General features: G+C 45.3%; 1 protein-coding gene across 3 annotated transcripts in view; it reads left to right on the forward strand.

Moving 5' to 3' along the window:
• The window catches only part of LOC308118184 (kinesin-like protein KIF2A), a 32863-nt gene extending 22433 nt beyond the window's left edge, over positions 1–10430 (forward strand). For all 3 annotated transcript variants that reach the window (XM_080477477.1, XM_080477478.1, XM_080477476.1), the window contains 12 exons: positions 528–618; positions 700–763; positions 968–1059; positions 1346–1488; positions 2633–2837; positions 4489–4599; positions 5407–5474; positions 5557–5646; positions 7498–7642; positions 8150–8251; positions 8390–8525; positions 9986–10430. In XM_080477477.1, coding sequence (XP_080333603.1) covers positions 528–618; positions 700–763; positions 968–1059; positions 1346–1488; positions 2633–2837; positions 4489–4599; positions 5407–5474; positions 5557–5646; positions 7498–7642; positions 8150–8251; positions 8390–8525; positions 9986–10071 — 1333 coding nt within the window. In that variant the 3' untranslated portion in view covers positions 10072–10430. The remainder of the gene's footprint in view (positions 1–527; positions 619–699; positions 764–967; positions 1060–1345; positions 1489–2632; positions 2838–4488; positions 4600–5406; positions 5475–5556; positions 5647–7497; positions 7643–8149; positions 8252–8389; positions 8526–9985) is intronic.
• The last annotated feature ends 1926 nt before the right edge of the window (positions 10431–12356 follow it).

Consider the following 12356-nt stretch of genomic DNA (forward strand, 5'->3'; position numbering starts at 1 on the left):
CCCACACGTTATTATTATTTTTTCTCTAGAAGCACTCCGGGGCTCCGTGTTCATTGTAGATTTCAGAATGCCTTGTAGGTAGAGATCACTCCAGCGATAACTCCGCCCCCAGCTGATGACCTGTCTCCTTCCGCTCTGGCCCCACCCTGGCCCCGCTCAGGCACCGCTCTGGCTCTGCTCTGGCTCCGCTCTGGCTCTGCTAAGCACCAGTTTAGCCCCTGATAGGCCGGAGCTTTGGCGGTGGAAAGACAAAGAACTACTTCTGGTCCAGGGCCAGACTTAGCCCTGGACCAGAACTAGAACCTGGTTCACTGGGGGGGAACAGCCCCCCCCAGTGATGTAGCTACCTGACAGGCTAGTTAGCATCGATATGAGCTAACGGCTATTATGCTGTTGATGCTAACTGGGTTCTGCAAACAAATGTGTTGTGGTGAAAGTCTGCGCTCCACCGGGTGGAGCTCTGGTTTCTTCTTTTCCCCTCCAGTCAAAGTTCTCCCATCAGGTTGTGGAACTTCTGCCTGTTGCAGGTTCACGGCTCAGCCTCTGGTGGAAACCATCTTTGAGCGAGGGATGGCCACGTGCTTCGCGTACGGACAAACTGGAAGCGGGAAAACACACGTGAGTGTTTCACTTTGAACATATTTCATCATGAAGCTCCTCCAACGTTTCTTTGTTTGAACTGGAACCTCCGTGTTTCAGACGATGGGAGGAGATTTTTCTGGAAAGAACCAGGACTGTTCCAAAGGGATCTATGCTTTGTCCGGTCAGTTCCCGCAGCGCCACCTTCTGTCCCCCAACGATGCCATCGCCGCTGCCTTTGCATCCTCACCTGAGCGCGTGTGTGTGTGTGTGTGTGTGTGTGTGTGTGTGTGTGTGTGTGTGTGTGTGTGTGTGTGTGTGTGTGTGTGTGTGTGTGTGTGTGTGTGTGTGTGTGTGTGTGTGTGTGTGTGTGTGTGTGTGTGTGCAGCTCGAGACGTGTTCCTGATGCTGAAGAAGCCAAACTACAAGAAGTTGGATCTCCAAGTTTTCGCGACGTTCTTTGAGATCTACAGTGGGAAAGTGAGTTTACTCGTTATGATAAAGTAACTTTACTAAAAGACTCTTGTACTGAGTGTACTCAAGTAGTCTGAATAGTTACCAGTAGTTTGAGATGATTAATATTCATATTTTGTTTTTCAGTAACTCATGAAGTTACTTTTGAATACTTTTTTTCCAGTAGGAACTACAACCAGGTGTGATTACAGCTGTGTTAAAGTAACGTGACCAGCTGTGTATGATGTTCTAACGTGTTCTGACGTGTTCTGACGTGTACTGGGCTGGTGCTTCCCCGTGTGTCGTCTCTCAGGTGTTCGACCTCCTGAACCGCAAGGCGAAGCTGCGCGTGCTGGAGGACGGGAAGCAGCAGGTGCAGGTGGTGGGGCTGCAGGAGCGGGACGTCAAATGCACCGAGGATGTTCTCAAACTGATCGAGATGGGGAACAGCTGCAGGTAGGACCCAGTGAGAAACACCTTTTCGACCAATTGTTTAGAAAACAACAAGCCAAAGTGCAAAATATTGCAGGAATATACACATTCTCAGCCCATAACAGTAAACGTTCAGTTTAGTCAGCTCATGCGGCCCAAACCGGCCTGCCAGAGGTTCCACCTGGACCCGAACACCTCGCACTGCAGAACACACCTGCTCTAACCTTTTCAACAAAACAAACTTGTTTCCCAGAGTTTGGGGGGAAACGGGTCGTTACAGAATCTGTTGTAAACTATTTTAAATCTAAATATTAATCTGCCTTTGTTATTTGCACTAAAATGAAGAGAAAGAAATTGAGGTTGTTTTATATTTACACTCGTTATTATTCTACTTCCAGTTGAGATCGGATAGAACTGAAGTAAAAAGCTGTTTCTACAACGGATCAAAGGAAAACCTACTTTTAGAAAAGTTCGTTTTTTATACAGCAACCTTTTTTAAAACGATGTCTGTTTCCATGGAAACACTGAAAACCATGTATTGTTCATGTTGGTCCACCAGATGGTGCTGCTGTTAGTTTTAGTACTGAAAGTACACACACACACACACACACACACACACACACACACACACACACACACACACACACACACACACACACACACACACACACACACACACACACACACACACACACAGTAGAGAACAATGAGCTCTAAACATGAGCACTGGGAGAACACAGACATTCTAGTGGACAGACCACCAAGTTTGATTGTTATTATGGTGACTGTCAAAATAAAAGTACCAAGTTGGATTGTTATTACGGTGACTGTCAAAATAAAATCACAAAGTTGGATTGTTATTACGGTGACTGTCAAAATAAAACTACCAAGTCCAGGAGAATGTGGACTGGGAGTCATGACACCACAGAGGAAACTTTGTTCTGATTGGCTCTACTGAGCATGTGCAGAAAAAACATTTACGACAGCGGTGGTGACGAGGACCAGCGATTCAGAAAAAGGTTGTTTCCGTCGCACCGTTATTGTGTAAATGCAACAAAAGTTGAGCATTTCCACCTGCAAATGTTTTGGTAAGTATGTTTTGAAAGCAGCGAGACGTTGACGCCCTGTTTTGTTTGTTGTCTGTTGGAACCATTCCCGTCTCTCTCAGGACGTCTGGTCAGACCTCGGCGAACGCTCACTCCTCCCGCAGTCACGCCGTCTTTCAGATCATCCTGCGCCGCCGGGGGAAGATGCACGGGAAGTTCTCGCTCATCGACCTGGCGGGGAACGAGAGGGGCGCCGACACGTCCAGCGCCGACCGGCAGACCCGTCTGGAAGGAGCCGAGATCAACAAGAGCCTGCTGGCTCTCAAGGTCAGTCCAGAGCTCCAGAGCCTCGCGGCCAGCGGCAATCACACATCGGAAACATGTAGCAGGAGCTGAACAGCTCAGCGTTTTCTCTTTACTACATACTGACTAGCCACCCGCTACTCGGGAGTTTCACTAATTGGCTGCCAGCAGTGATTGACAGGTAGCATTAGCACACTGTTATCCAGATATTTGATATTTTTTACTTTTAAATTCTGCTTTTTTGGAGAAATTTCTCTCATTCTGTCAGTTACATCCAGTGAAGGAGGTTGTTTTGTGGTACTGAAGCTTTCTGTGCTTAAACAGTGACATCTAGGGGTCACAGGTGGTATGAACAGTATAGGTTGATATTTTGTCGTATTCTCTGGACTTTAAGTCCCATTAAAAGTTACAGTCTGTCTGAACTGAACTGAAAGTCCTTAGAAATGTCCTGGAATAAAACACAAAGGGTAAAAATCTTGATTTTACAAATATCTTCAAGTAGTGATTTCATGATCGTTTCTCTCCACAGGTAAAATATCCTTCAAATTAGTAATAATAATTCTATTTAAAAAATGAAACAACTGCAGCAGCAGCAAAACAAAAAGTAGTTGTAGAAGAAGACACTAAATATATTCTAATAAAAAACTACAAAACAAGCATGCAAACTGTAGAATTTTGTTAAATATGAAGGAAATAAGAGCTTATGTGGAAGAAAGTACTAATTTGTTTGTATGTTAGTTGCCGTATTTTCTGGAGACGCTGCCTCGGTCTGTGCTCTGTGTCATCTCTGCGGGGTGATGAGTTTTGTCTCTTTGGGGGCGGGCTTTGCATAGACAGCCTCGTAATCCCCCTCCTTCCTGATTGGTCACTTTTAACGTCACGTGTTCCGGGTCAGAGCCAATCAGAGGTACAGTAGGCGGGTCATCACAGTGAAAAGTAAGTGGCTTTTTCCTTTATATTTGATTCACTTCATTTTACTTCACTTGAAGCACCTATGTTTTTATTTCTTCCCAAAAAGCCTTTGTGAAGATTGAATTACAGAATGTATAAGTGATTTTACTCTTTTAAAAAAACTTTAAAAACAACCAGCTCCATACCTCGGTCCCAGAAACAAATCAACAGAAATGTGAGAGAAGACGGTGTCAGACTTACTTGCTCTCTCTTTTCTCCTAGAAAACACACTTGTTTTTAAAAAAATTCTTTTATTTTTAGTAAAATCACTTATATATTCTGTAATTCAATCTTCACAAAGGCTTTTGTGTGGGAACAAGTGACGTTAAAAGTGACCAATCAGAAAGGAAGGAGGGGGATTACGAGGCCCTTTATGCAAAGCCCGCTCTCAAGGAGCCAAAACTCAACATCAGAGCACAGACCGAGGCAGAGCACAGACCGAGGCAGAGCACAGACCGAGGCAGAGCACAGACCGAGGCAGAGCACAGACCGAGGCAGAGCACAGACCGAGGCAGAGCACAGACCGAGGCAGAGCACAGACCGAGGCAGAGCACAGACCGAGGCAGAGCACACGCAGAAAGGCCCGGTGCAGAAAGTGTTCTCACGATTACAGTTTTTTCAGTGTGCACTTGGGGGGTTTTGGGCACTAACGTGACGCCATACTAAACGTCCCCTGGTTTGAGCTGTTGGACCGTCCAGTGAACGTCGGTGTGTCTCTCTGCAGGAGTGTATTCGAGCTCTGGGCAGAAACAGACCTCACACTCCGTTCAGAGCCAGTAAACTGACCCAGGTGCTGCGAGACTCCTTCATCGGGGAAAACTCCAGAACCTGCATGGTGAGTAAACCTGGACCTCCGAGGCATTTAATCTGGACACTGACACATTTAATCTGGACACTGACACATTTAATCTGACACAGTTAATCTGGACACTGACACATTTAATCTGGACACTGACACATTTAATCTAGACACTGACACATTTAATCTGGACACTGACACATTTAATCTGACACATTTAATCTGGACACTGACACATTTAATCTAGACACTGACACATTTAATCTGGACACTGACACATTTAATCTGACACATTTAATCTGGACACTGACACATTTAATCTGACACATTTAATCTGGACACTGACACATTTAATCTGACACAGTTAATCTGGACACTGACACATTTAATTTGGACACTGACACATTTAATCTGGACACTGACACATTTAATCTGACACATTTAATCTGGACACTGACATATTTAATCTGGACACTGACACATTTTATCTGACACATTTAATCTGGACACTGACACATTTAATCTGACACATTTAATCTGGACACTGACACATTTAATCTGACACAGTTAATCTGGACACTGACACATTTAATTTGGACACTGACACATTTAATCTGGACACTGACACATTTAATCTGACACATTTAATCTGGACACTGACATATTTAATCTGGACACTGACACATTTTATCTGACACATTTAATCTGGACACTGACACATTTAATCTGACACATTTAATCTGGACACTGACACATTTAATCTGGACACTGACACATTGAGGATATTTCTCCTCATCTCCTGCAGTCAAACAGACGTTCTAAGGTCTCGTTCTCCGTCCTCAGATCGCCACCATCTCTCCCGGCATGGCGTCTTGTGAAAACACCCTGAACACGCTGAGATACGCCAACAGGTGGAGCCGATGAGCGAGTTTCAGTCAGAATCGGTTTCCCGCTTCAAGAGCTTCAAATGATAAATGTTGGTTTGTGTTTCAGGGTGAAGGAGTTCGGGATCAGTCCTTCAGACATTCCTTTCTCCCAGAGCGGGGGAGGAGGAGGGCGAGCCGAGCTCTCTCCCACTTATGAGTATGACCTTCCTCACCTCCGTCCTCTTCACTGCTCTCATACGGCCGTCCTTCAGTTGTAGTGATACAGTGGTGACCTGCGGGTGGCGCTGTCCCCACACAGAGACAGAGGAGGCAGTAAAGCAGCGACACCTTACATTTCACTTTGTCTCTCAGATGATCCAGAGGATTTTGGCTCTCGGGAATAGAATAGAATAGAATAGACTAGACTAGACTAGAATAGACTAGACTAGACTAGACTAGACTAGAATAGGTTATTGTCATTGTACAGGTACAACGACATTCCTTTTGGCAGTTGGTGTGAAGAGTGCACCAACACACCGAGGCAGCCAGCGTCGCAGCGTCGCAGCGTCGCAGCGTCGCAGCGTCGCAGCGTCGCAGCGTCGCAGCGTCGCAGCGTCGCAGCGCCCCCTTGCTTAGATGAAAAACAGGAGGTAAGGAGAGGTAAAGAAAAAAGCACCTCCCAAACTAAACTGCTCTAGAGGGGCATAATCTGGGATTAGGAAGAGAAAAACTCTTTGAACAATGTTTTTATTTTCAAGTATAACAAAACAATATAAACAGAACCTTTACACACACACACACACACACACACACACACACACACACACACACACACACACACACACACACACACACACACACACACACACACACAGTTACTGGACCATCTGTAAACTCACTAAGCACGTTTTAAAACATATTGACAACCAAATAAAAACCAACAGGTACATAGTCACCTGGGTTATGTATTAAGGTTATTAAGGTTTTCTACAGAAGAGCGACGTGGCTGCAGGAACAGAGGATGTTCTTGTGGACCCCCCCCCCCCCCTGATGGTATAGCTCTTTTTTTTCTAAATGAATATGGTGCATGACTTCTCTCATCCGTTGGCCGTACGTTGGAGGGGCTCCTTCCATTTAAGTAGATTAAGTCTCCCGGCTGGCAGGGAGCAACAGCTTCACCATGTCTGTAAAGCGCCCAGGGAGACGAGTGCCCCACCCCCCCCCCCCCCCCCCCCCCCCCCCACAACTGTGGGTCTAACCAGAACCTGTAGTAATGTGGCTGCAACGGTCACATCTTTATTAATCTTCATCTTCCTTTGGTCCAGTGAAGACGGTGCACTATTTCAAATTAAACCACAGCGTGTCTCCGTCATGTTGAGGAGGAGTGACTTCTTTGTATTATTTGGTGCCACTTTGCTCGTGGAGGTTTTTCATTTCAATCTGTTTTCCTTCGGCATTGGAGAGAGTCCAGATTCTCCACATTAGATGTATTTAGTAATATGTACTGTACGTTCCACTTATTAATTGTTTTGTTTCGACTTTACATTGAAAAATAGTTTCTAGTAGAGTTTCAGGTGGACGTAATGGAAACTGAGCGACGTCCGAGGCCACAGTGTGTGGTTTGTAGGGACCTGAGGAAGTGGGGAGGTTACAGTTCTGTGATGGTCGTCGAGGTTGGCTGTCGCTCCTGCTCCTCTTCACTTATCAAAACCCTCGTCCATCATTGACGGGGCAAACCAACGGTTTCTTGATATTGGTGCTAAAGAAGGAAGGTCAATGAGATGAAGAGACCACGGAAACTGAGAGCGGATTTGGAGTGAATGAATAACGAGTGGATTAGAGGTGAAGGATGAGAGAGGCTGATTAGTGGATCAATAATGGATCCATAGCGCTGTCCATTCAGGGCCACTGACATCAATGTCATCATTCCTCACCCAATACAACAACGCTCTTGGATTTCAAAGTATATTTGACACATTTGGAAGGATTGTTAAGTGTGTGTGTGTGTGTGTGTGTGTGTGTGTGTGTGTGTGTGTGTGTGTGTGTGTGTGTGTGTGTGTGTGTCCAGGTTAAAGGAGTTGTCCATCCACTCCTGCCCCCCCCTGGAGAGTCTGCAGGGGGGCCACATCACCCAGCTGGAGGTGCTGGAGGCCCAGTGGGGGGTCGGCAGCTCCCCCCAGAGAGACGACCTCAAGCTGCTGTGTGAGCAGAATGTAAGAGGAGCTCCCGCTGCGTCACTCTTCACATCTGGAACAGGAGCTGCTCACATCTGGGTGGGAGCGGCCCACCAGAGGCTCCAATCCCCCAAACCACCAAGAACACGATCAAAACTTCAAACATTTCAGCAGTTATTTCCTCAGTATTTCCCACTCAGGATGATGTAATCCGAGTGTGGCCCCTGCGAGTTTAGTGTTGCCACTGGGGGGCAGCGTTGAGCCATGAGTTTTGTTGGATCAGCTGTAAATGTGTTTGACAACCTGAAGTCAGAGGAAACGGCTGTGAGTGTTTCTGCTCTCGAAGCAGATTCTGTTATGAACTGAGATGATTAGAGTAAATATCGTTAAAAGTTACATAACTTTCATTTAGAATTTCTTACCAAGTTAGTTATTTTAGCGGTGAGGGATTATTAACATTTACTTTGAAAGTACCGTGATGTGTTTTGAGAGGATCACCACTTCCTTCAGTCCAGTTGAAGGTGTTTGACTCTTTGTTTCTGGCAGGAGGAGGAAGTTTCTCCGCAGCTCTTCACCTTCCATGAGGCCGTGTCCCAGCTGGTGGAGATGGAGGACCAGGTCCTGGAGGACCACCGCGCCGTGTTCCAGGTACCCTACGCTTTAATCTGAAGGCCACACCACACCGAGTGTTGCTGTGAAGGTTCCACTTGAAACGTGGTGGTAGAAACCAGGCCTCGGGCTGGAACCTCCAATGGGTTTAAATCTCTCCCCCCCCCCCCCCATCAGGAGTCGATCAGCTGGCTGGAGAATGAGAAGGTGCTGCTGGAGATGACGGAGGAGGTTGACTACGACGTCGAGTCTTATGCAACGCAGCTGGAGCAGATCCTAGACACCAAGATCGACATCCTGACCGAGCTCCGAGGTAAAACGCCCCCAGAGAGCCGGGGAGGGGGGGGGGGGGGCGGCCTGCCCCGTCATCTGGTTGGACAGCCATTTCAGTGTTGGGCAAATTCAAAGAAAGTACATTAAATACTCTCTCAATTCAAAGGTCACATCTTTGTAAATAAGCATCATGCAGAGGTAAAAAAAACAACAAAACAAAAAAGGGCAACCTGTAGTCCAGAATATATGGTAGTTCAGCTCCCTTAGTATTGCTAACCATGAATTACCGTATTTTCTCAACTATTAGTGTCAATCTGTTGAAAAATGTGTCATGAAGAGTAAAAAAAAAACTGATCAGACACTTTTTATTTATTTACTTTATATTTGCCAGTTTCTGGTGTAACCAGTGTTAATCCAGGTCTTCTGAGAATCTCTCCCTCAGCTTTCAGCTCGGGATTACATTTCCTTGTTTTCTTCATCACAGTCACCATTTCTTTTCTCACTCGGAACTCTTTCTCTTTTCTGATGCACAGTTTAGCATTTTTCTTTAAATTTGGTCTTTTTGTAGACATTTTTCTCAGTCAGTTAAAGCAGCTAAAATCAGTTGCAAAGCACTTAAAATACATTATGAAGCCGCTAAAATCACCAAAAACAGCTATAAAGTACTTAGACCTTGTGAGAAAGCAGCTAAAATCTGTCATAAAGCACTTAAAATACATTATAAATCACCTAAAATCAGCTATAATCTTTCTGCTGTCATTCAGTGACATCTAGTGGTCACACTGGTAAGGTACTTTGACATTTTTACTGTATTTTCTGAAGTAAAATAACTTTTCTATTGTGTGTTCAATGTCTTTGTTCAGATGAGAAAAACATTTTAGTGTAATGTACAGGTCATCCAGCTGCAGCAGGAACACTCACAGACAGCATGGAGGGAAACTCCTTCAATTAAATCGGCTTTAAAACAAACAAACAAAAGGATAAAAATCTTGTGTGGCAAAACAGCCAAAAATAAGATCTTCAAAAAGTGTCTGAACCGGCGAAAAGTAAAACGAGCCAACAACAAAACCGCGTCTGGTTTAACACCAGACAAAAGAAAACTTTCACTAAAATCACCTTTTGTTGTTGTTTGGCTGCTCAGTCCTGAGAAAAGTCCTTTAAGTTACACATATTCTAAAAGTAGGTTGTTTTTTTCCCCCACAGGAAAAAGTAAATTAAATTATGAAGAATATTTTTTTTCAAAGCGAGCTGTGCAAAAGAAAAAAGCTGCAGGTCATGTATTTCAATAGATAAGTCGTATAGACAGAAAAAGAAAAGTGAGACTTCTAGTCCAGAAAATACGGTAACGGACAAACTCTTCCTCAGACATGTGACGTGACTTTTTTTCTTCATATGGAACAAAATTAAAACATGTACATTTCTGACTGTTCAACGTTTCCCAAGAGTTTTGAGTTCTGACTTGTTCTGACGCGAGACTCTGGATTCTTTGTTTTCTTTCAGATAAAGTCAAGTCTTTCCGTTGCACGCTGCAGGAAGAGGAACAGGCTAGCAAACAAATAACCCCCAGGAGGCCTCGCGCTCTCTAGACGCCTCGCCGTCCCGTCGACTCGCCGCCGCCGCCGCCACGTTCCGTTCTTCAGTTGGTCAGCTCGTCCCAGAGCGCCTCGCCGCTCGCCGTCCTCCTCCAGCGACAAGGTTCCCTCGTGTCTGCAGCTTCGTTCCATTAAAACCATAAACCATCTGTGAGTAACGTTTTGTTTCCAGGGGATTTTTACGGGGTGGCGCCCGCCCGCCCGCCCGCCCTCCTTCTGCCCGTTTTTATAAAGTGCTGCTGCCATTTTGTGAAAAACCTGAAGGCTTTTGTTGGGAGCCTCAGGAAGCGCCGCGGCGGTGAAGTGTGTTTGTGTCGATGCTCTGCAAAATAAAAAGGTTTAAAAGAGACGGCCGCCGTGTGGGACTGGAATTCCTCGCCTCACTTCTTCAACCTCATTTGAGCCGGAGAACAAACACCGGGGATTCTGGGAAACGGCAGGAAGTTGGAGGTGGGCAGCAGGAAGTGCCGCCACCACCAGATTCAAACACATTTGGACGCCAGTTTGTGTCAAAAATCAAAGTATTATTGTGGCCTGGACGGTTCTTTGAATGAAATAATTGGGTTTTGTTTCTTTTGTCATTTTCACTATTTGGAAGAATTACCTCCACTTTTTAACCTACTTTTTTTTTTTTTTTTTTTCAATCTTCAGTTTAGGACAGAACTACTTCATTAATCTGCAGAAATTCTCTAAGCGTGTTTTCATGACACACCATTGTTTTGGTTTTGGAGGCCTGACCTCTGTGGGGTTTTCATGATACTTAGAAAGTATTTCAAATACTTTAAAATATGGAATAAAGTAGCTCAAAGTTTTCACAATGAGGGAGGAAACTGGAGCTCAGTAACACACACACACACACACACACACAAATAAAAACAACACACATGATGTTTTACTGTCCTTTGTATTTATTCCACAGTACAGACAATGGTGAAGAGAGCGTGTCACAAACCGGCCTGAACACACACACACACACACACACACACACACACACACACACACACACACACACACACACACACACACACACACACACACACACACACACACACACACACACACACACACACACACACACACACTCTCCAGTCAGGTTCTTAAACTATTGCTTCGAAACATAAAGTCTGAATTCAACCTGATTCTAAAGGAACGTTGAGATTAGAGGAGTTTCTAACATTCATGTGTTAAAAACAAACTAATGTTTATAAACTGTTTCTTCTACAACCTCCTCACATCCAACCAGCTGACGTCTGAAACAGGAAGCCATGTTTGATCCAATCTCAAGGAAACTTGAATCAAGAGAAACGAAACGCAGAAACCACCTCGTCTCCATGACGACGCAGATAAAAACTAAACTTCAACACGATAACAGTCGCATCAAAACATCCAGACGTGGACGGGGACGGGGGGGGGGGTCTACAGGAGGGTCTCTGTAGGGTTCTGGGGGTCTTAGGGAGGGTCTCTGTGGGGGTGGGTCTCTGTAGGGTTCTGGGGGGTCTATAGGAGGGTCTCTGGGGTTCTGGGGGGGCGTTGTGTTTCTGACCCCCCACTGTGACGGGAACATTAATTTTGCACAAACTAAATACAAACAACAAAAGACGTGGCGGCCATGTTGGCGTCCAGATGCTTCAGTCAGCAGAGTGACGACGAGATGCTCCACGTTTCAAATATACTTCAATATATTTCACCTGAAAGTTTATCAACAGACCTGTTTCAGCACGGACACCAGCCGCTGATCCTCGTCAGGAACAGACGGGAGGGCGATGGATGGGGAAGGCTGCCCCCTACAGGGCAGCGAGAGTCACTGCAGGGAGTCTCTGCTCACACGTGTCACCGTTTCAGGGGTTTTACTAGAGTAACAACCTCACCATGTGTTCTGGGTTATAAGTCTCACTCTTTTCAGTTCTTTTGCTGCTCACGCATCTTAGATATTGAACTATATCGGCACAATACCACCTGTGACCACTAGGTGTCTCTGTGTGACAACAGAAAGATGCTACAGTACAACAGATTTGAGAAACTGTTACCGCGAGGGGATGAACGCTGAGGGACGAATTCACAGAAGGTTCTGGAACAGCAGCTGCTGGATTATCAACCGTTAATCTGGAGAATAAATTAATCTTAAACATCAGTGAGACGTTCCGATGCTTCTTCACTCTTCAGGACCAGTTTTCTGACAAATGTGACTGGTAGTTCAGAAAATACGGTAAGAAAGTACAGACTGCATCCTTTCACACGCGCACACACACACACACACACACACACACACACACACACAC

The sequence above is a fragment of the Lipophrys pholis genome (assembly GCF_963383615.2).
Source record: "Lipophrys pholis genome assembly, chromosome: 12".
Classification (NCBI taxonomy): domain Eukaryota; kingdom Metazoa; phylum Chordata; class Actinopteri; order Blenniiformes; family Blenniidae; genus Lipophrys; species Lipophrys pholis.